The 24,991-nt window shown below is 37.1% G+C and overlaps 1 protein-coding gene across 2 annotated transcripts in view; it reads left to right on the top strand.

Annotated features, from left to right (window-relative positions):
* ADAM23 (ADAM metallopeptidase domain 23) overlaps positions 1-19,918 on the top strand; it is a 78,874-nt gene extending 58,956 nt beyond the window's left edge. The window contains exons 22-25 of one of the 2 annotated variants that reach the window (XM_010565129.1): positions 536-704; positions 2,603-2,714; positions 11,475-11,565; positions 18,880-19,918. In XM_010565129.1, coding sequence (XP_010563431.1) covers positions 536-704; positions 2,603-2,714; positions 11,475-11,565; positions 18,880-18,928 — 421 coding nt within the window. In that variant the 3' untranslated portion in view covers positions 18,929-19,918. Of the gene's footprint in view, positions 1-535; positions 705-2,602; positions 2,715-11,474; positions 11,570-18,879 lie in introns of those variants that run through there. The other variant, XM_010565138.1, reaches the window with a different exon arrangement.
* The last annotated feature ends 5,073 nt before the right edge of the window (positions 19,919-24,991 follow it).

Here is a 24,991-nt window from a genome sequence, read left to right as displayed (position 1 = left end):
AGGGCAGGTAAATGGGTTTTAGTCTACTGTGCACAATACTGGATTTGTATTCTAAAGGCATTGGCAGCATTGCTGTCATGCTTAAGAATACTCTCTTGCATAGTTAGGTAAGTGAACAATGATTCTTAACTCTTCTATTATTCCATTAGTATTTTTATTTAAATGTCATCACACAGGAAGTTAGTTTTTTAACATTTTTCTAGCAATAGTATTTCACAATATTTGGGGGGAAAAAAAAAGGAAAGAAAAAAAAGAAAAAAGCTTGGCCCATCAAAGACTGTTAAAAAAAACCCCAAAGCCTAAGGGAGTTACTTTTTGAGTATTTAAGTCATTATCTAGACTTATTTTTAATCTGACAACCGGAACACCTTGTCAGTGCTGTGGACAGACAGAAAAACTTTATAATTTTGTTCAATCTGTCTGTATGCTTGAATGAGAGAAAGGTATGAGGCTTTTAGTATCTACACTAACATGTTTAATATTTTCAAAAGACTCCAGTCACAATACTAATAGTATCTTAAAACTTTTCTCCTAGTGGTGCTCATGTTCTTTTAGATGACGATACCGATTTAGGTTATGTGGAGGATGGAGCTCCATGTGGACCTCACATGATGTGTCTGGACAAAAAGTGCCTGCCAATTCAGTCCTTGAACATAAGCAGCTGTCCCATTGGTTCTAATGGAAAAGTCTGTTCTGGTCATGGGGTAAGTCTGTACTGGGAGTTAGCTAAGCTTCTCCAGCTCTCTCTGCTATATCTGGTCTTGGACCCTGTGGAGTTACCTACCTGAAAGTGTTCCCAAGACGTGTTGATCTGAAAACACAAATGTTAGATTCAGAGGAAGGCTGCCCTTCCATGAAGCATAGCTAAAACTTCAGAAAGCAAAGTTGTCAAATTAGTTCTGCAATTGTATCCAAAGTGGTGTTTTTGTTACTAGCAAGAAAGAACTTTGACATCAGTTATTGTAAAGACTTCTGTAATGTACTACCCATATTTCAAGCTACTTGCCATCTTCAGTTAAGCTTTTTCCTGCATACTAACACCTTTATAAAGTTGGCCATGTGTTCATGGATTTATACCTCATGACTTAGATAATTAAAATTCTAAACTGTTGGACCTCAACAGAGAAGATACATTCTTCTTGAACAGCTGCAAACTGTATCATTTTACATTCAGGAACACTATATTCTGTTATTCTACCCATAAGTTCATTTGTCTAAGACAGTAGGTATATTTTGATGAACAGATTCACTGTTCCGTGTCTTAACTGATACTGATACAACATTGATAAAACCTTTCCACTGTGGGATTCAGTGGACAGATACTTGCCTAAGGGGCTAGACTTTATACAAAGTTTTTGTTTTTCTTCTTGTTATGTGTAATTGAAGACGAATTTGAGTGCTTCAAAGAGGATTAGGTTCAAAATCAAGAAGAAAAATTTTAATATTGGAAAGTAAAGGATCTAGGAGTTCTAGAAATTGTCTTGGTACTTTTGGAGAGTGGCATGAGTGGTGAGGGAACTATGTTACCTTTTTTGTTTTGCTTTGGATGATTCCGATTCATAATTTTAAAAGAATACTTCAGTTGGTCAAACCTGCCATAAGATGTATTTATCTTCAGCTTCCTAGATAAGATTCTTCAGTGAATACTTTAAGAAGCAGAGTGAGGTAAAAGTTAAATGAAAAAAATCACATGTACTACTTGTAATCATTGGTGCGTAGGTTCTTTTGGGGGTTTTTTTTGACATTATGTTCCAGTGTCCAAAAGACATTATTAGCTGATGCCTAATGACTGACTTCACTTCTAGTCCAATAATCAAAACTTCATTCTTTGTTTTGCATCTGTTTCTCATGTCATACTCTTTCCTTAGTAACCTCTTCTAGCAAGACATTCCATGTTCTTTTTCACATGGAAAGTTTATAGCTATTAACTCTCACTATTGATTTGATACTTTAGATTTTGTCAGTTGGATAGGTTTTCCTGTATCTGATAAATGTACTGCGAATTTTTGTGAGTCCTAAGTCCTTTTTTAGAGGTCATTCAGTTAATGTAGACTTAGGAAGAATTATTTCCTCTCTTTCTAAAAGATAAGCAAGCACTCCTTGTTGCTGCTTAGAAAAAAATGACAACAAAACCGATGAGAATCTTGCTATGTTTTATACATAGGAGCAAGCTGTTAATGAGAGGTTGTAAAACATGACCATATCTTGAATGTTTTGAACGCAAATGCTTGTATTCCTTCTGGACATCCAGGCTCAAAGTCTAGATAGTTGGTTAGTGAAGATCTAACTAGTCTAGATGGGTTTTGGAGGTTTTTTTGGATGAGAATTTCTGTTATTTTTTACATCCTATGCAGGTGTGTAGTGCAAATGATGATGGAACCACTGGGAACACTTCTGCTTTTCCTAGCCTCTGAGTGTATTTAGAGGGTAAAAGCAAACTTTCAGGTTATTGATATATTATACTCATTCTAAACACTCAGTGCTATTGTTACAATATATAGATGGATGTCTTATACTGTGAATTAAATACCTAATTACAAGTTAAATAAACTTAATAAAATGTAGTTAAAAACCAACTGCTATCATTTATTGTCTTTTCCAGGTTTGTAGTAATGAAGCGACTTGTATTTGTAATTTCTCCTGGGCTGGGACAGACTGCAGTATTGATGATCCTATCAGGGATACTGGTGGCAAGAAGGATGAAGGACCCAAGGGTTTGTGTGATTTCAGTTTTGATGTTCTTTCAAGTATTTATGACATTTTTCTGTTCTTACATGGTAGTAGAATTAGCACATAGAAAAAGAATATTATTCTGCAGTACTGCTTAGACCCAGACAGTAAAATTCTGCTTCATGTAGATGAAGTAGGTCTTTCTGCTTTGAGAATTGATGAAACTTTTATGTTTCTAACCTAAATTTGGGGAAGCTTTCAATAGATAATGGTATGTACTTTCTGGTTTTTTTCCTTCATCCCTTATTTATTTTCTGTGATCATTTTCTTTGTGATTGGAAACTAAGTGTAGCTCTTATTATTTATATCATAATTGAGTATTTATGTTTTACTAGAGATTTCCAGTTCCCTTAGCTGTTCTCAGCTAATTCAGAGAATTCAGTGGCATAAAAAAGGGAAAAGTGGAATGTCCCTGGTGAAAAAAGCTTTGATTCTTTGAAATCAGATTTAAATGGGAGAAAAAAGTAAATCAAGATTTTAAGGAATTACATTATTCTTATGACTATTATTGCTTACTCATGTATTTAGTAGGTATTTCAACTGCATTGAAGTATAAAATACAAAGAGGAGCTATTGAGGAAATAATTCATCAAAAAAGTTTTCCAAAGAGGAAGAAAAGCACTTGAGATTCTCTCTGACTTCTCTGCCAAAGAATGTCTTTGGATTGTGCTGTCCAATTTTTTTGTCTTTCCTGTCGTCAGGACATTGTCTAACATCAGGCTATATTTATCCAGTGTTATGCATTTACAGATAAAGTTCCCAATAAACAACTGAGAAACCCAAACAAAATCTTCCTGCTATGTCCCAGTTCCAGATTCTTCTGTCCCTTATATAAGGCTGATGGAAAGAAGATAGACTTGTTTAAAAATGTAGTCCTTACAGCTCAGACTCTTATTGATTACTCATTTAAAAGATCCAAGGTTTCAAGGGAGGACAGGGTTTTGGTATGTCCCTCCAGAATGGCTCTACTTCTGTCTTGTGTGCCTTACTCTTTTGCCCCTTAGCAGAATGGTTCCAGTAGACCTTTACCAAGAACTGTTGAAGAGATCGTCTTGAAACAAGTTACCACTGTGAAGGAGGGTCTCTAGAACAGTCTAGATTTGTATTAGGGAATCTGTGCAGGTGCTTCCTGGACTCCTAACACCACCACCATTGAGTGTAGAGCTGGCTGGTTTGTACCCTGTCTTACAAAGCTACTTGTCGTTCCCATTTCCCATAAAAACCTTCATAACTGTGGAACGCTGCTTACAGAGTCTTAAAAAAAAAAAAAAGTGGAGAACAGCACTATAGAGCTGGTTACTTCCCTTTCTGTGGGGATGAGGAGAGCAGTATTTACAGTTGTGACACTCAGAGTACATGAATTTTGTATTACTCATTTCCAAATCCTGTTGCTAAGAAATAATTCTTTCCTGTATGAAAAGGTCTATAGGAAAAGCAACACAGAAGATACACTTATCTTGGTTAGATTTTTGGAATTCAAATTAACTCATCAATTTCAGAATGGAAATACCTTTATGAAAACTAATACATCAATGCTGAAATGTTCTGGGAAAAAGTCTTAAATGAATAGTATCTGCATGAATTTCTGCCAGTAGGTACAGACATAAAGTTTAGACTGCATTTTTCAATGGAGTCCTCTGCAAAAAGGCAGAATAAGTTTTTGTACAGGGTGGCTCAATGATTTCAAAAGACAGATTATTTTTACTGATGTTGTTGTTGTAATTTATTGGTGTTTGAAGCACCTAGCGATGAGTTTAGGAGCCTGAACACTGACAGCTACTATAATCTCTTTTGATGTACTAACAGAGGAGTTCCTTTGTAAGAAGATGTCAGAAGAATACAGGAGTAGTTTTCTGTATTGTAAAGATCCAACATACTGAAGTAGTTTCCATTTTTTTTCTTCCCCTTATTACCAGTACTTTTTATGTCATATGCCAGTTTACAAGTCTGAGACAGAAACCAAATACTTGTTTTTCCTTAGCCCTAAATTTGAGTTTTGTTACGTTTCAGAAACAGAACACTCATGATGTGAAAATTCACCAGATTTTAAGATTTTTCACACCATAAATCCAAGCATTTTTCTCACTACAATTAGAGCATGTATAGCTAGGAGGTATTGCTGTTTATTTATATGTTGTTACAATAATTGACAACTTGACTGCTACTCCTGCTGGACTTTTCAGACCTTTCCATCATCCATCAGTTGCTTTTGGCTCCATACTGTATTTCAAGATTTAAAAAATTAGTGGTCCTTAATTATGTCAGTATTAATACATGAGTCTTAAATTACTCTAAACTCAGCAACCTACTGTATCCTGTACTAGTAGACCTACACAGCATGCAAGCAGTTTTCAGAAGACAAAGAGTTCTTCCTGTTAGTTTTCGGCTACTCCAGAAACTTTGAATTACTTTAGAGTGTTGGCTAGTAGTTTTGAAATAAGTAGGACTCCATGTGGACACAAGATTCTTCCTTTACAATTTCATTTGCAGAATTAGGTCTTTGTTTGACTAGTGGAATAGTGTTTGTTTGGTTTTTTTAATATAAAACTTATGTCTCAAGTGTGTGTGTGTGTGTGTGTGTATTTATGAAACAGGAAAAAAAATGAAACAGTTTCAAAACAGACTTCATTCAGCAAGAAGACTACAAAGTTTTTGTCCCTTGGAAAAGTTCCCATTAGACAGGGAATTCAGCTGCTTGTTTGTGGTCTATTATGACTCAATGAATCTATCAAGCTTTTAATCTTTAACATAAGAAATGTATAGATGTTTTTTTCTGAAAAGAATTCCCTTAAAAAATAAAAAATAAGGCCTCAATGTCTTAAGAGACAGTATCTGATCATACTGAAATTTCCAGGGTGTTACCTGAAGCACATTTCTAGGGTAGGTTTTTCCTTTTAAAAGGTGTTATCTGTCTTTAGGTCATATAGATAGAAAGTCCTATTCATAAATGCAGTAACAAAGGAAAATTTTACTAACTAGTAAAGGAATGAATTAAGAAGTTGTTTTTTTCTTTTTTTTCTTTTTCTGCAATAGAACTGTTTCCAAACAAACTGTTTTCATTTGCTTAGTGTTATTATGGATACAGTAAGTTTCTGGTGATCAAAAGGAAGCTTTGTTATTGGTGATTTGTTTACATTTTGGCTGTTTTAAATAAGCAGTAGGTTGAGGATGTTCCCTTTTTAAGTAAATAATAGTCACAAGCTAAAAGGGATAGTCTCATGTTTACAGGAAAACTTCTTGTTGAAATATTTGCAAGCATTCAAAGAAAACCAAATATAGCTAATTTCAGAATTTTTAAAACTACACTATTTGGTAAATAAAGGTCTGTTAGGAGGTTTGACCTGTTTATCTGACAATGGATTATAGCATAAAATATTCCTTTGAGGAATTATTTCATGTTTTCATTTCAGACATATATGTGATCATTTCCTTAAAAAATCTTCCCTTTTCCCTCCACACAGTGAGCATGGCCACTAACAGGCTAATAGGTGCAGTGGCAGGGACCATTCTGGCCTTGGGGGTGATTTTTGGAGGCACAGGGTGGGGAATAGAGTAAGCATTTTTCTTAGTTTGAGTTTTATGTTTGGTGCCTAGTGTGTGAGGTAACCGTATGCACCCGAGCCCTCTGTGTATTACCCCCTGTTAGCTTTGTCATGTGGTGACCGTATTTGTCATGTGATTTGACTGTGTCTGTGTCATGTGGTTTGCTCATGCAGTGTTGAACCTTCTCCTGTCTGGGATAATGTGGGGCATAAAACAATAAGTTTGTGAATTTTTACATTGTCACAGTAAAATTAAATGTCTAAATGTTTCCATTACACCAAATTATAAAAATTCTGGGGAAAAAATGGAAGTTCGTGATAATTCTGCAAAATAGACTAAGTAATGTGGACTATTTAATAAAGCAGAAATTGTTTATTACAATCTATGGGGCTTTCAGTCTAATAATCAGTCACGTGATCTAGCTAGGAAGATGAAAGCTGATGATAATAGTATAGACAGCTAGTTTTACAGTAAAGCTTCTGAATGTTTTGTTGCTAGGTTTCTGTTACCTTAAGGCCATAGAATGCTTAAGGATAAAAATTATATATACACAATATGTATGAGCAATTTTTATTATCTTTTCATAGTTTTAGGAAACTGTATCTTAAGTGTTAGCCCACTACGTCAATTTTAACAGTGGCTATGATTTATATATATATGTGTGTGTGTGTATGTACATATACACATACAAAAATGCCCATATAAGAACACTTTTCATTCTGTGTTTGCTGTGCAAACTACAGAATAAATTGCAGTTACTCTGCTCTTCTGAGGTTTCCAACTTCACTGTGTTTCTAATACTGTGTATTACCTCTGTTGTGTGACAGTGCCATCTCTCTGAACGGGGAATCATAACAAGACAGTTTGTGATGTCTAATCAAGCTGTGTGAAAAAGCATTCCTGTACAGTTATAATTAAGGCTGCATAGGTAGTCTTCTGGTAGGCAGCATTTTGCATGTCTGTGTTTGCAGCCCTAGATATAACCTTTTTAGCTGTTGCTGAACGGGGCTGTTACATGAAACTCATCTTAGATTCTCAGAAGAGTAGAGACTTCTACACTCACAGAGGACAACTAATAGAAAAACGAATAGGAAGAAGGTAATAGATCATCTGCTTGAGAAAGAGCACATCTGTGTTTTACTGGTGGCTTTTACAGCTGTTTGCTAGAAACTGAAGACTGTGAAGATTGTAAAGGTTTAGGACCCAGATTCTGGAGCAGGATATTTATTTGCCTACAGGTTGAGGACCATTTGCCTTTTCCTTATATTCTGCCTTGTACCCTTCTGTTTTTATCTTCCCTTACTTGCTGTCTCAATCCACTCAGCTCTGACCAACGTCCCTGACAATTTGTTCTTGCTCCTGTATCTTTCTGCTCTAATTCCAGCTTTTCTTCATCTTTCCTCTCTTCTTCTCACTCACTACCTGACTCATTCTTCTTTTTGTTTCTATCCATTCTTCTTTCCTGGATCCCATCAGTCTTTTCTCTGTCCTCTGCTTCCTTCAGATGCAAATGTACATACAAGGCAAGCTGCTGCTATTTTTTGTTGCTTGGTTTAAAGAAAGCACATGGGAACACAAAACCGTCTCTGTTCCTAATGCCCTTCAGGCCCTGGTAGCTGTTAACTGTCAATGGCTGCAGGGGAGGTGGTGCTATCACAACCTGATGGCAGGTCCTGCCCTTCTTCCTCCTTCCTCACCACTTCACTTGCAAATTGCAAACTTTTCCTCAAAGTGCTGAAATAACTTCAGTTTCTTAATCCTTTATGAACTTAGTAATCATGGGGGACAAAATGGGAGAGTAGTTTTTTTTCCAGATTTCATCCTAAAATGGATACTTAGCTTTGATAACTTAAACCAGAGGATTTGGCTGGCAAAGTGACAGGCAAGAGAAGAAAACATCAAACCACCCCAGTGTTGTTACCAGCAGGACAATGTGCAGGAAACTTGCCTCTTCTACAACTAGCAGAGTTTCAAAGCAATGTGTATTAATTCTTGTAGAATCTGTCTGATAATGATGAAGATTTAGGGAATAATCTGAATTCCACTGAAATTACAGGTGTGCTCTGTTTTAACACCTTCAGTAGGATTTGTATCAGGGTCCTAAAAGATGTCTAGAGATGATACGATAGCCATGCCAAAGCAGACAGCGCCTTTCAGGAAAGGGTAGTGTGCCAGGCAGTTATGGTGTGGTTAGTTGCAGGAGCTTCCTCCTGATAAATCTCTGTCTGCAGGTTATAGCAGTAGCATGGCAGAAAGAACAGCCATACCAGAAGTGTTGCATCTTGTTATAGTCTGGATGGAAAATGACCCCACAGTATGGTGGTTGTTAAAACCTTCCTCTCACTTTCAGTTTGTATGTCAAGTATCAGAGTCCAGTGGCTAGAGAGGCTTATTTAGCTAAAACATATTGATTTATACTTTTCTTCATAAATGTCACTAACTAAAATGACCCGATGCAAAGTAGGCTTCATACTGGTAGGAAAATTCTGGTTTATTAGTAATACAGTTTCCTTGATAATGCTTAATAAAACATAAGGTATACATCCTTAAGGTAAGGTATAACATGTAAAAGTAGTCTCGCTGTAAGTACTTTTATGTGCACAATCTGTTATGGTCTTAAAACAACTTACCAATAATCCCCTTAAGTATCTGTATTTTGAAACTGGAATTCATTAATTGGAGAACTCCATTCTGCTAAATGAGTGGTTGCTGTTTAATAATCATAAGTATTCCACCAGCTTTGTTTTTATATTGAAGTCGGAAATGAGATTATAGTTGTCTTATCAGTGAAATTTTACCTTGAATGTAGCCTTTTCAGCGTCTTGTCTTTACTAGGAAAAATAGCTGTTTCTCATAGGAACTGCCACTCCTAGCATACTGTGAAACGGTTTTAAAATTATTCCAGACGAATGGACATGCCTTTATCTACAGCCATGTATGATTTACTCTGCTCTTAGGCTCTCTCAAGTAGATAGCCTAACTCTCACAGGCATTTGATTTTCAGGGCTTTTTTTGTGTTAAAAATGAACATCACTTCTTTAGTCACTGACACTTTATAAAATTGGCTCAGATCTGAAAAGTGGTTTTATCAGGACCCATTTATTATTTAACATAATTTCATTAACTTTTCTATTAACTGAACATAATTGCTTTGTATATTACCCTCTTCTGCTTAAATTTTCATTGTATTATTCCATATTTATAGTAAATAAAACCAATATTGATTTTCTGTATTGAAAGAACAAACTGCTGTTTGTTGAATGGATGTGCACTATGAAATAGATTCTTCCCCCTCAACATTTAACAACCAGGGAACATAGTAAGAAGAGGGAAGTAAAAAAGTGGTGATTTGGTACTTTCATATCTAAGTTATGACGTTGTTACTATCAGTTAATCATTGTACCTCTTTTGTGGGAAGATAACATTCTATGACTACAAAAAAATCAGCTTCAGAATTTTTCAAGGCTTCTAAAATTTATTTCAGATTAATTATGTGCTGTGTTTTCAGTCTTCTGTTGTGTGCAGTCATTTGGTAAAATCTAGAGTAAGCCATAGATCCGAGTCAGGTGCAGTAGCTCATTAGGCTGCTGTTGAAAGCAAGCCTTAATTGGGAATATAATGCCTGTGGAATGGCACTGATTTACCCTCCACCATGCTCACTCCTGCTGATTTGAGCCAGGTGTGACTTTAAAGGTAAGTCCAAATAAGATACATTCTTCCAAATTGTGGAAAATTACCATTTAATTATTGTTGTCAAATTTGTACACTGCTCATATCTGTAAAGCTCACTATATTTCTTTTCATTCCAAATCTTTTATTCATATTCCTCAATAATTTTTGTGTAGGAATTGCAGGAAGCAATTTTTAAAACTTCATTTTCTTTTAGCTAATCTGATATCCAGAAGCACTGATACGGGAAACACGTAATGGATGCAGTGAAGTTAGGTCACTGCAATACATTTTAAAGCTTAGGGCACGTACTTATTGTGTCTGGGACTGGGCAGAAGGTTTTGTGATACTGCCCTAACAGCTTAAAACTTTCAGTTGTTGCAGCTGCCCTTGCTCTTTCCTTTGCTGATCTCTGGCTGCTCCCTTTTCTTCCTTGTGTTAGCTGTCTGACAGTTTTCCAAACTAATTTTCAGAACATTTAAAACAGGAAAATTTCAATTGTTGTGTAGAAGTGTTGGTTTGGGGAGACTGGGATAGGAGGTAAGAACTGTTTTTTGAAGGCTATTCCTGAATATGTGAATGTTTAAACAAAAACCGTCCAATATGCTGCAAAAGAACTGTTGGGTTGGTTTCATTTTGCCTTGAGCTCAGATGCAATTAACTTTACATCAAAGACTGCTTAATAGGAAATTTTTGTACAGAGCGATTAAAATGTTACTCAAGCCTATTGTCAGTTTTCCTCCACCCTGTGTAAATAGAGCACTTAAAGGTCAATTATGAATATCTTATTCAGGTGTTCTCTTGCCCTCTTTAGAAAATTGCACAAAAATATTTTGTGCTGCTTCTTTTTGTTGGTCTTTTTTCCTGCTCCACCCTTCCCTACTTTGTTGTTAAGTAGCTTCTTGAGGATGATGAAGAGATGCTTTGATGTTTGGAAAGCTTAATGGGAATACAGCTTTTATTTCAACTTTTGTTCCTTATTATATAATCCTTTGCTTTTGTCAAACAATTGTTTGTAAATTTAGCATTGACGTAACTGTAGGGAGTCTGGACTCTGATTAGCAAGTGGTGCTAGATGCTCTCAGCTCAAATTAAAATATCTACCACCTTTCAGGATCTCCATGAAAAAAGCCAGGCTTTTTTATTTTTATTTTCTTTCTCATTTGCTGTAGTCATAAAACATACGGTATTCATACTTCTTCCTTTAAGATAAGGAATTATTCACAAATATCTTAGTGTCCTCAGCTGATAGTTCATTCACTCGATAATGGAGTAAATCACAATGGAATTTACTGCCTAACACTAGATTTTTTTCTGTGGTAGATGTCAACATAGCACAATGCAGAGACCAACAGCTTTGTTCATTCTTAGTGTTAAAGAAAAGTAAGTTGGGCTTGCTGAAATTGTCTAGAGACATCACCTTGTGTGCTGTCTGTATTCCTTGAATTGTTTGACTACCCTTCAGTTGCTTCACTTAACGTGAGTAAAGTGGTTGCTTCTTATGTCTGTCTTACCATAATCCTTTATCACAGGTCCTAGTGCCACCAATCTTATAATAGGCTCCATCGCTGGTGCCATCCTGGTAGCAGCTATTGTCCTTGGGGGGACAGGATGGGGCTTTAAGTAAGCAATGCCGCATGTCTTCTCTTCAGTGGCTATGGCATTTCTATTTCTTGCTTACATCACTAAGTTTTGAGCTCCTGCTACAAGATTTCTAAGTTAACTCCCCCCTCTGCAACCCAACTATAACAAACTGCTTTGAAGAGAAAGAATTACGCATGCACTGAACAAGAGGAGGAAATGGATTTGAAACTAGCAGATGTCATCAGGTTGCAAAGTTGAAGAACAATAAGAGAATGAATTTAACTTTCATGAGTTCACCCTAACACTCAGGGAACAAGGTCTTTTTTTCACCTCCAGTTAGTAGTGTTGTCCTCAGAAGTTGACTACAATGGTTAAAAACTCCAAAAGAGACATGTCTTGAGGAGTGTTTATTTTGAATGCAGTAGTACTTTCAAACTGATAAACTTTTTTATAATTAAAGACTTCATGTGTAAATGGTAAGTGGTGGCAGTAGCAGAGTAGTTTTCAGTAACAAACAGATGCATTGACACAGTTGACTCAGAAGTACTAAAGCTAACTTTTGTGGTTACTGATTTTTTTTTTTTTAATTATCAATTCACATTTTCAAAAAAAAAATCAGGTTTAGAGAGAACACTTTGAAATCTTGAACTGTCTCCTGAAAGATGAAAACATTTCTCACCCAGTTCTAGTTCCATGTGTTTTATAACTATGAAGTGTAACATGCTAGTCCTTCTGCTTGTGACCGTTAAAGCAATGAGAGAGTCTTGTACAAAGGTATTTAATTCTTGCCTTTTTTTGTAGTGTCAAGTCTACTTACATGCGTGTTCCATATTTGGTAAAAAGGATCTAAATTTAGGATCAACGTTTATAACCTTACAAATCATGGAAGTGTTAAGCACAAGTAATTTCTCATAGTATTCAAGTTGCTATTTCTTTTCAATAACATGAATCAAGATTAAGGCATGATACAACAATAAGCCATAATTCCTGAATCAGGTTTTTATAACTCTTCAGAGAATATTTTATGTGGCCTATATTCATATTCCATGTCTGAGTTGAGAAGAAAAACATAATTGTTCCCTAATAGATTAAGGTGGCTATCAAAGTAGGATATAGTGATCAGGTCATATTTATCTGTTAATTCACTTTCAAAGGTCACCTGAAAATGTTTATTTACTTCTGGTTTAGAGTGTTATATTTTCCTAGTGTCTGGTGGCCTTAATTACACAGGCACACAGAAGCAAAATATTTCTAAATCTCTTTCAGCCCTGCTGAAAACAGAAGACAGACTTGGCCCTTTCTTCTGGACAAGGCAACTAGTACTTCCTCTTGCACTGCCTGCCTCTGTCGGTGCTTTCAGAAAGACCCGGCACCTGCAGCATTCATTTTTCTCTAGATGCTTGTTCTGAGGGAGGTAACACTCCCTGCGCTTCCCCTTGACACTGGCGAGAGCTGCATGTGTCAGCTGTGGGAGTCAGTGCTCCTCATTTGCTTTAGTAAGAAAAGATTAAATACAAAAGGTGCCAAAACATCTGTCTAAGAATGATCTTCATAAGCCTTTTTAATTCCTGCTGATAGACTGAACCTTGAGCTGTTGTATTTTTTTTTTCGTATGGCTTCTTCTCAGGTAAATAAATAAAATCCACTTAGTTGTGCAATTAATATCCCTAGGTCAGCCTCCAGTATTTATAAGTTACTACAGGGCAGCTCTAAACAATATCATTTTAATACAGTCCTGTGTCTTTTGCATTGTGTCTCATATGGCTGAGATTTGTATTTTCCATATTTATAAACAGTAAAATAATTTAGTATTTATGCATTTTGAATTTTTATGTTGTTTCATCAAATCTATGTTCAGAGGCAGAAATTCAAATGAGGTGTGTATTTTAGAATATGCAGTGACAGACATGGCCTCACATGTGGTGTTAACACAAGAAGGAATTGGGATTCTTTTCATTTGATGGATTGAAAGATTTTTTCTGTGTAAAGGCCTAGTCTGGGAATAATGCTTTTTTACAGACTCTCTGTAATACTTGGACATATTCTATAGTGTTAACTAATACAAGTACATTTACATTGTTTCTACCGTATCCTAATAGATGCAGATTTATTTATTAACTTAAATAAAGCATATAAACAATACATAAAAATTTCAGTTAGTTGCAGAACTGAGTTGGGTTTTTTTCCCTGCGCTTTGCTGCAATTAGCTTTTTAAATAAATACAACCAAATTTTCTGCAAGGCTTGCATTAACATTTCTGTTAAAATTTTTGGTTTATTGAGAACAACAATGTGCACACATTTAAAGCGATAATATTAGAAACACTGATACTGCAAGTTCCCATGTGAATTAAGCGAGGTAGATTTTGTTGGAAAAAATAAATGTCAAATTATACTTTTGGACCAGTTTTCTGCCATCAGAGACATATGTCTGTTACTTAGCAATTCATATACTTTCCAGACATAGAATACTCATTCCTAAATAATATGTTTGTATTGCAGAAGGTAATTTGTTGAAAACACAAGTCATTAAAATATGAAAACTACAGGCAGTTTCTTCCTCTGAATCTTTTTAAGTTGTCTTGTGCTGTAACAACCTTTGCTCTTTGCGTCAGTGCTGCAGCACCAGCTAGCATCTGTGCGAGCAGTCTGGCTGCTGACTGGGGACACCTACGCTTGAGAACTTGCATGAACACAGATTTTTAGAAGTCTGAAACAATACAGTATTTACATGATGGTTTATTTCTTCTTTGTGTTCCACATCTCTCAAGCTACTCTCACAAGTGTTCAGCTTTGCATCCTGGTGTCATTCGTTTGCCCAAATGTAGAAGCTTGTTATCCCTATAGAGGATACGTCTCTTGAAGCTCTTACTCTTTATTCTGTAGCAGAACCTCAAATACACTGGCCTGGCCTAGCTCACAGCTTGAAGTGCATGTTTCTTCTGGGGGTCAGAGGGGAACTGAAAAGGCTTTTCAGCTTGTATAGAAAAGAGGGCTAGCACATGTAGACCCTCTGATACTGTGCTTCAGCTATATCTGGAGGGACAGAGAAGGATAATAAGAGGATTTCAACGTTTCCTTTTTAAGCAAGTAAGTGATATGCTTAGACTCTGCAAATATGAGAGAAGGTAGCTAATGCTTTACAAACTGGGAGATGTGATTTCTGTTTCACAGGTTATCAGATGTTCATATGAACATACGGTACTGTGGTGTCAAGTCCATATCAAACGTAAGCTGCAACTAAGCAAACTTTGTTCATGAACTGAGGTGGTGGGGGGTGGGGGTTGGAGGGAAGTGTAAAAGAAGGCTTGATGCAAGTTTGGAGAAACAAAGTATATAAGAAAACCCAAACCTTCCCCTTTCAAGAGTGAAGCCTAGGTTATTTTTTCTAATCAAGTCAATGGGTAGATAGAACAGGAAAGAAAACAGTTAACTGACAATTTTAGGGGGTGTAGACCCTCATTACACATTTCAGGTGGTTTAGAGTTAAAGGCTGTGGGTGGAAACCTTGTTAAGCAGTATATTTTACTTCATCTGAGCCTTGCATAGTACTTTTAACACTGTTGGTGTTTAGACTGCAGTAAGGGAGTCCTGCATATTTCTACCTGAACTCTGCTGGGTACTGTACAGAAGTATGGCATTCATGAAATGTGAAGTTCATTTTGGTGTAGCAAGTTTGTGCAAGAGTTCAGTATACAGAGTTTAATATAGAACCGATATGGGAAGGACTTTTTTACCATTAGAGTAGTTCTCTGCATCGGCTGCAGTCACAGTCTCAGGGGCCTATGCTCACTTCTTTTCCTAGCATATAGTCACTTACTTTTGCAAAGCTACTGCAGTAATATAAGCCAATTAAATGCTTTTGTTGCTGACTTTAACAGTATTAAAGCAATTTTTAGTAATAAAGCAACACTGCTAAGAGGCAATGCTAGTAAAAGTGATGTGTAAATGCACAGGAAAAGCTGCTTCTCACTATATCAGAATGCAAAAGTGGCTGACGGAGAAGAGTTGATTGTAGGCACAATTCTATTTCTAGCAATTGTTTCTTAGCTGAAGAGTTGCAGGGTTTTCTGTCCCTGTTCTAATGGAAGATTAATGGATGGACCAAAGACTTACCCAGATATAACAGATGCTGAGTTTTTAACTGGTCTGTGCAGACGGGTTTAGACCCCGAAAGTTTCTGCAAGATAAAGCAGTGGAATGCTAGTGGTGCCTTTGTGAGGAAGGAGGTTTCGGTCCCTTAGCAGCATTTCCATAAACCATGTATCACGGACCTAAATACAGTCACCACTACACAAACATCAACATTAGAATCAAACTTGAGATATTTTCTCACTTTTTTCCAAACTACTAGAAGAAATGGCAGGTCAATGTCTTATTTTAGGCTGCTAATTTTAGTCCCTCATTTTGTTAATTTGAATCAGTTTTGTAGCAAAAGGTCATTTATTTAAGCTCTTCTTCAGCATTTGAGCCATGCTTTAGGAATGCCTATGAAGACATTAGCTATTTGGAAGTGGTTAAAATACTGGGTTTGGATAAATCTTTAACTGCTTAAGTAAAGCTTTGTATTTATGTGATCACAAAGGCATGGATTTGCAAGCAATGTACTGTGTAACCATGTTCCTAATTAGTTGCAAAAAAATTGCAGAGGATTGCAGCAAGGTATTTCTTACAAACATGCAGCCTTTTTTAAAACCAGGGTTTTTTTACTGAAGTATTTTTCATTTGTAAAGATGACCATGTTAGAGAGGCAGTGGTGTGCTGCTTTGATTCAGAATCACCTATAATTTTGCTTTTGTTAGAGACAATTTTTCTAGTTGGATTACAGACTGAAAGGCTGACCCTCATTGTTTAAAGAGGCACTAAATGCAAAAAAAGTAGTTAATGTTCTAAGATCTTCCACATAAAACAACAAAGATCTAGGAAATGGCCTCATTCTCCTATGTGTCTTTCCACAGAGGACCCTTCCGCCTCCTCCCTTATTGTTTTACTGACGCATACTGAAAGGAACCTTGTGCTTCTGTAATACATAGCTATTAAGAGGTACAAATATCCAGAATCTGATACTCACCTAGTTTCCTTTCTTTTTATTGTAATTTTCTTGGGGAAGAGATAGACTTGTTCTATTTGCTGATTTAAGTAAGCCTACTGTCTTCATTTTAGTATTAAAATGGTTGGTAGTTTGGGATTAAGTTGTTAAAGTCAGGGAATCAGAATAGAATTCTGGTTCTTGCAGAGTAACACCTGACTGCCTATCTCTTGTGAAGTGCTACGATCGCAGCAGAGAGATGTGGCAGGCTCATGTTAATGCTTTGCGCATGTGTACCGTGTTCCCTTATTGGCACTGTACCTGATGTTCCATATTTCAGACTCTTATGTTAAATGTTTAGTTCTTCACACATTTCTCTCTCACATGACACTCTTAGCAGAATATCCTAAGTGAAGAAAGGCAGTGGTTTGGTTAGTATCTCATTCCTTGAAGTGTGTATTTCTGCTGGATAAAACTAGCGCTGGTTTGGACAGATCACAGAATGCAGAGGGCATAGCAGACTTCGCCCCATGGCACGGGCACAAGCTGAGCTGTCGTACAACCAAATGGTCCTTACTGGAATACTACACTGGTGGAGATCAGGTTAGAAAAGACTCGATAGGGCAAAAGTCAAAGAGTTTTTTTACAAGAGTTGTACTGGGAAGCTGGTATAGCATCTGTCTTCTGTACTTTGTTCCAAGACTTACAAAGTCCATTTCTTTAATTAAAATAAGCTCAGATAACAGAATGTAATTCAGGGTATGTTCTAGTGACTCATCCTCTTCAAGCAAATTGGAATATGGTACTTTCCCTAGAGTAGGAGGACAAGTTACATCATCTGGATTTTTTACATGCATTGATGATTTGTTTTAAGGGGACTGACTAATTAGTTACTCATTGGTAGTGTTTGAATTCAAGTATGCTAGACAGTTATTTAAAGTGGGGGAGCTGAGGGGGAAGAGAAGCAGACATGTCCTTTCCCAATGGAACTGGCAGGACAAGCAGATGCAAAGCAGGTTTTAACTCACATTTAACCAAGTTTATATTATATTCATACTTCCTATCATGCAGTTCTGCAAGTTGGCCTGAAAAAATAATTTGCTTGTCTCAAATTTACCTGTAGCATAGAGGAGGATGGGTTGAGATATTGAAGTAATGTCAGCCTAATTCAAAACACGCATTAGTACAGTACTTCTTGAGGGGAAATGAAAGATGAATACAGCGATCGTTCAGAAACGGAGAATCCTTAAGCATTGACCTTGCAAAAACGCAAGCACTGGTACCCGAGATAAAAACAAAACAAAGGATGCCTAAGAATTACCAGTCTCTGGAGGTTTTCTCAAAAAGAAGTTGCCTTTGCATACATCCATTAGTCTCTTCAACCACCAGGCAAACCTTGTGTATAGTATATTTATAAATATTGTAGCAGTGGTAGTAGTTAGCAGGGCTGCAGAAAATAGAAAATCCTGGGGTTGGTATGTAGCTTTAGGGAATTTACTAATTCCTGTTCTGTATTTTTTGCATGTCGGTTTGGTGGCGGTAGTGGTGCATATGCCCAATGTTAAAACTAAATGCATGAGCCCCTTGCTTGATGCCCCACATAAAGCCAGATACTGGGGAGGTTGCACCCAACTTTTGTTGTCGCTTCCTAATGTCTTGCTGTTTGACATAGGATATCAGTATCGCAGGAGACTGGATATCACTGACCAGCTTGCTATCCACTGTTAAATTCTAATCACACAATTTACAAAACTGTCCAGTCTCCTTCGAATGCAATGTCTTTGCTATATTTTGCACTTTACTAAGAGTCACAGCAGTTACGGTCAATAGTGTGGTAAGAGCTCACAGAGGCACTCGCTTTTTCGTCACAGCGGAATACTGAACTAAACTCTGGTATAGCCAGAGGTGGCACTTGCTCCGAGAACTCAGGTCTCCATGTGCTTTTATGTATTTCCAGTACTGGCACTTCTGACTCATTCCCTTTAGGTATATGCATGCTTTCTTGGCCTAGTGGACACACATGTTACTGTGGGCTGAAAGTTTCTACAAATTTCGAGCACCACTGTAAGTACTACAGAACTAATTGAATGCTGTGTGCCAGCATGATCTTTAAACTGCGTAAGGAAACCAATACTTGATACTATGCTACAGAAAGCATGCAAACAAATTCCTTAAATTGTTACCCCTCAGAAAAGTTACTTGTTAAAACTGTCTCAGTGTGAGCCTTTTACTTTACTATGACCTTGGCAACGACTTTGTTCCTGTTATATCTAACTAATGTCTTGCATTTTTCACTTTTCGCCTCCTTTTGATGAAACCTGGAAGAAACGTCAAAAAACGAAGGTTCGATCCAAGTCAACAAGGCCCTATCTGAAGAAATATGATTCAAAAACCTTCTCCTTGCGCTGCTGGATTTTGGGTATGATGTCTTTGCTGTAGCTGCACAGGAACTGAATCAGTAAGGAAGAACATGAGAAACAGTAACTATAGACACAATGTTGGGATGTTAGGAGAAGACTGTCCTTTTTGGAGATAAGTTCAAAATACTTCCTCTATTCACCTTTCTCTTGTTAACATTAACTGACAAGTGTTACAAGCACACTGTTTCAAAATCAGGTGGGTTTTTTTCTTTTCTCGAACAAAGGAGGAGACACACAGACCAAGTGCAATAAGAGAACTTTTCCAAAATAATGAAATAGAAGATTTGTTTCCCAGCCTGCTGGCACTCTTAACTTCACTTGAGTTCGCATGACTTCCTTTTTCTTATCAAACTCCAGTGGCATGAGGAGCTAATTTTGAAAGGGTAACCTGCATGGCTCACATACAAACAACCAAGCTAGCAAGCTGATCCCAAGCCAAATCTGCAGCCCAATACATGCAAACCACTGGGAAGCCAATACCAGGCTCTGATAGCTTTCCCAGCCACGCAGTGCATTCTGCCGCTGGACTTCAGAGTTCCCTGCTCTGTGAGCTCGCCTTGTTTTGGTCTCCTGGGCCAGGAGTCTTGGGTATGGAAGCTATCGAGTGATGGATGTAATTCTTCCAAGAAGTAAAAAGTGTAAATATGGAAATAAGATTTTGATGTATCATTTTCACAGATTATATATAAATATATATATATGAGAGAAAAGGATTTCCATATAAAAAGGTTCTATTCTTTATGTAAATCTATTTTTGATGTTGGGTTTGGTTTTGGGTTTTTTTGCTCCCCTTTGTTTCCTGTAGCATGTTGTACAGCAGATGTTCTGGGCTTGCTCAAAAAAGGCAGATAATAGCATGCAGATGCAGGGAGTTCTGACATCAAACAGATGTGATCTAAAGTTTGTATGCTTGAAACCAAAAACAATTAAAATGTATAAATGCATATCTATGTATTGACTATAAGTCTGGATTACTCTTTTTTTGGCTGTTATTACAGAAAAATCTGTATATAACATAAGTGACACCCTCTCAAACTAATCGCAGAAGTGCCAAGCTTTTTTTTTTTTTTGAAACTATAGCTGATTTTTTTTTCCCATCTAGATCCTATGAAATAATAAGCCTTAAAATACTCACAAAATGTTAAAAGCTTGGAACAAGTTATTCTTCTCTTGCCTTCTGTGGCTTGCAAAGGTAACTTACATTTCTAACTCACTCCCTGTATCTCCTTGATGCATCTCACTTTTCAATGTATAATGCACAATTAATATTTGACCCTTGGCTACTGATAGCTAGTTACCATCACAAAGTGTGCAAAATCCTATGTAATTTTAGAGGGTTTTGTGTTGTGTTTGCTTTTAGATATGTCTTGTGTACAAACATGGGGTTTTGCAGAGAAGTGCTGGGCAGCAGTACTGTTCCCTTAGTAACCAGGCTAGCCTGGGTGCATCTGGCTTGAGAAAGGTATGGAGATGTCTAGTTTAGGCCTTCCTTCAAGTATAGAGCTGTACAGTCTGGCTCATCCTTTTCATCTTGATTTAAAACTTTGGTAATTCAGTTTATGTAAGTAAGTGAAGTGACCTGAAAATTTCATTGCTGCATCTGATACTCAGAATTAAAAAATTCTGTAATTTTAGATTTAATTTAAAGGTTGGGTATTAGTAACAACGGAAGTCCAGTTACACTACTTGCTCCACCTGTGTTCAGTGGAAATCCGCTTCCTGAGTTAGCTTTAAGAGCCAAAACATTAAGAAAATGCTGCAGATTTCCTGTGACTTACAAAATCTCACTTCGTTATATTTCGTATTATGATAATGTTCAGTCCAACAGTCTCACAAGAGAACTACAATATATTGTTTTGGTTGACAGTTATTAAAAGGTTTTGAACAGCTTTAACATAATCACATTAACACTTACTACGTTATGAGTTAAAGGTGCTGCACACAGGTAGTCAACATTGATATATATTATAAATCTTATTCTGAAAAATTCCTGCCTGGCTTCAAGCAGAATGAAGTTAGTGACAATACTTTTATGGCAAACCAAAAATACTTGCAACTGTATTATTAACCTCTAAAAGTACTTTGATTGGGAACATAATCCCCAACTTTGTTTATTAGGGTTCTGCTCCCAAAGCAAGTGTAACCCACAATAGAAACACTAGTGGTTACCAAAAATTAAAGTAAAATCAACTGGATATATGTAACCTACCTGTGTAATAAACCAACGTTTGAGAAGCATTTCACAAACAACATTGTTAGTGTGTGATGTGATGTTCTAAATCAGACCACAGTGGTCCTCAACTACTATGTACATATGTTCAGTGCTGGAGTAACTTTTTTATTTACACCAGCAGTTTCATTGGCTGAATTTGTGCTCCACTCATCAGCCTTTGTGTGTATGTGGAAGAACACATTCGCTTTCTGCCCTGTGTGTACACAGTCCAAGTGACAACACAGCTCAGAGTAGGTACAGGCTGAAATGCTTTCTGTGGTGGTAGACAACTAAAAAACTGGTTTTGGTAGGTGTTGATTTTCTACATCCTGCCTTTGCTCTGCTTTGGGAAGTACATACCCGTTTAGTCTCAATTTGTTCATCACAAAGCATCATCAAAAGAAGACCTGGTCAGCACTGCCTCCGTTTCATCCACTATACATTTGCTCCATTATTTATCTATTCATCTAGACAAGAAACTGTGGTAACTGTATAGCTCGTTCCAGTTTGCTGCATGACATCACTGATTTGATCTGATCCTCCTAAAAGAGAAGTCTGCTAGGCAAATTAACAGCTATATAGGTGCATGTTAACAGAAACAGATTAATTAAGGCTGGAGTTTAACCAATTTTTCTTTACTATGCAAAGATGGGTATTGCACAAACAAATTTAAGACAAATGTCTGAGGAAATGCCATAGAATACTTGAAGTTATGTTTTAAGCTGAATGAGTCATGTTTTATATTCATTATTGCTTCCACTGTTACTCTTCCTTTCAAAAATGATTTGTAATTATTTTTTTAAGTGCACAACTTGATGTTATAAATCAGTTTTTGTTTGAAGTTAATACTCAGTCATGTCTTGTTGGCTGCTAATGAATGGAATTCAATAGTCCTTGTTCTGCATCTTAGCAAGATGATGATTAAAAATATCATGAATGTGGAATGGAGTAGTTTTTAATGTTCAGTCATTTTTTCTTTATTTATTGTCTCCATTTTATTTAATTTCTGCATTCAAGATATCACTACCTTTATAGTAGTGGAAACTGACTGGAGTTTTCTTTTACTGAAGATCTCTAAAACTGTGTTCTGTCTGTGAGAGGACGCTGCACGCGGGCTTTCCGATGTGCGCAGGACCAGCACCTCAGCATGCTGGGCTGAGCAGGCATACAGGAGGAGGGTTGCTGGACCTGCTGCAGTCCCATCTGCTGCCTTCACTGAATTGAATGAGACCTGTATGCATTGGTTAGTTGAGGGAAGCCTTTTGCAGTTCAAAAGTCTGAATTACATAATTACAAAAGGTCTCAAATGCTGTAATTATTTAAAAAATATTTTGAAGCCCTCATAATAACCAAATAATATGGTCATCATTTTAATGGATTACTGAATGAAACTCAGTTTCCCTTTTTGGTTTTTTTTTGCTTTTTCCAGCTCCAGACAGGGAAACAAAATACACTGTTGTCTTAGTATCTCCCAAGGTTATGTATGAAAGCTTGTTTCTCATCTAGAACTATAGAGTGAGGGAACACTGTCATTAGTGGATCCACTATCATCCACTTTATTTCCTGTCATTTGGATATAGGAGGATTTTTCTGTAAACTCAGTATGAACATGCAACATTTTGGCTGTAATTATAGTAGTTATTCCTAAAATAGGAGCTAAGCCCTTTGCAGTATATGAATACAAAAGCAGTATATAGATAGATGCGTATCTGCTTTTGATTTTACAAGAAAAATTCTTAAAGTTATTTTTGAAAACTTTCACAATTACAGCACAAAATATGAATAGTGCTCTTGTTGGGGCACTTACTTACTATTAAGAACAAAACCAACACAACAGCAAGTCATGTTGTACAAACCCGAAAAATGCACTTACTACAGTTCCCTACCCACGAGAACTGAAAAACTAATTTAACATGAATCATCCATTGGAAATACAATAGGGACTGTTTAAGTGCCCTCAGAAAGCTTGAAGAAAAAAAATTAAATAAGTAACTGGGAATTTTAGTAGTAGTGATGCTCAAACCAGTACTATTGAAAGCAAAAGGTCACAGAAACATTATCTTAAAGCTGCACATACCATAATTCAGTTCAGAGATTTATTGTTCAGAACACAGCAAGCACAGCAGCACATCTTCACATTTTTCTAGGTTTGTTGAAGAAGTTACTTAGCAGAAGTGTGTAATGCAAGAGGACATACGGCCCTCTAGGTAAGTACAAGGACTCCACGTCAGACCAGCACAGACATCCACTTAACATGTATTATTTCTGGGCAACCACCGACTGCTGAAGGTAGCATAATTCAGAATGCTTTAATTTGTAGAAGCCCGGTAACTGAGTGTCAGTCTATTTGTTCTTGTGAAAATTTTCTTCTAAAAGAGCTTGGTTTTGTCATAAATCATGGGACCTTCCTCATCTTTACCACTAGTGGTGTAACAGACCATGCTTTAGTGTGGCACTTTCTGAGCCAGTACAAGAATTTCCCCACCAAAGCTGGTAACTCAAAGCATGAAAGAGCTAACAATGTTTTTTTTACCTGCTCTTGCATGCAGGACAGAGCCATGCCCACCATCCATCGTACAACCTGGGGGGAAGCTGCTGCTTTCAGCATTGACCTAACCCATGCCTCAGTCTCCCAGTAGTCGTCCCCCCGCCAAAGGCTGAGTTTAGTCTGAAGCACTGGCCCAGGAATTGGTCTTCTTTAGGATAGACGCTGTTACCTGACACTTAACTGTGGAGAGGCAGAAACCAGAACAGATCTACTGATCCAAGTCCAGTTCTCAGACTTCCTAAGCACAACACTGCACCACTTGAAAAAAATTCTCTAACTGTTCATACATCACACATTGACAGATTTCCTCAGCCATCAGACCAAATATTATAAGCTTTGAATTTGCTTTTGGGACTGTGAAGCAATAGGTTTTCATCTGCACTACCTATGGCTTGAAGTCCTGCAGCTACAAAGAGCAGTGCAGGTTATTAAAGCTGTGCTTTTAACTCATGACCAAGGCATGAGCATATGACATGCCCATTACATTACAGACTGGTAACATGCTGTGGTTCCATAACGATCAGTTTTGCCTCTTCTGCAGAAAGGAATTGCCCCCACACAGAAACATGCACTGCTTCTCTGCAGCCTAACGCACAGTGTCCAGCTAAATAATGACACAAGCAAATAGTACTTTTGACTGGTTTCCCATCTCCAGCTAAGATGATGACCAGCTTCTTCTCAAGAATGAAAAGCATCTAGATACCTCAAACCTAGTGCTATTTGCATAAGCTTTAATTTAAGAGAAATTAAAAAACGGTAACTTCATGGCAGCTGTGCTAAACTTGCTTCCATATCAACTGCAAGAAGCACTGGGTTAACAACTGACAGATCCAAGTTTCCCCATTTGACTCCTTCGAAAGTATTTTGTGCATACTCGTGGTTATAGGGAAACAAGAATAAATATCCTTATGCGTGTTGCCCTCACACATTAGATCCAAGATAGAAATTTGACAATTTGCCTTGGAACAGAATAAGCACTGACCTTATTAATTCAGGACAGTTTTCCATAGATTAGGTCTTTGGACTGTAAAGGTTGAGGTTTAAAATATCTACTATGTATCTCCTCTTCAGAGGGGAACTCTTTGATACGCCTGTTACTTAGGATGCTATGGATTCACAGAACAGTGAAACACTCCTGATCAGCACAGGAAAGCCTTACTGTTCCCAGAAAAGGGCATTTAGTATTCCAGAAAACTGAACAGATGTGTCAGACAACCTCTAGTGTGTCTTAGTCTGGGTGACAGGGCGTCTGGATGC

The sequence above is a fragment of the Haliaeetus leucocephalus genome, unplaced genomic scaffold, assembly GCF_000737465.1.
Source record: "Haliaeetus leucocephalus isolate CR32 unplaced genomic scaffold, Haliaeetus_leucocephalus-4.0 Scaffold1, whole genome shotgun sequence".
NCBI classification, from domain to species: Eukaryota; Metazoa; Chordata; class Aves; order Accipitriformes; family Accipitridae; genus Haliaeetus; species Haliaeetus leucocephalus.
This window is presented reverse-complemented; position numbering and strand designations above follow the sequence as displayed.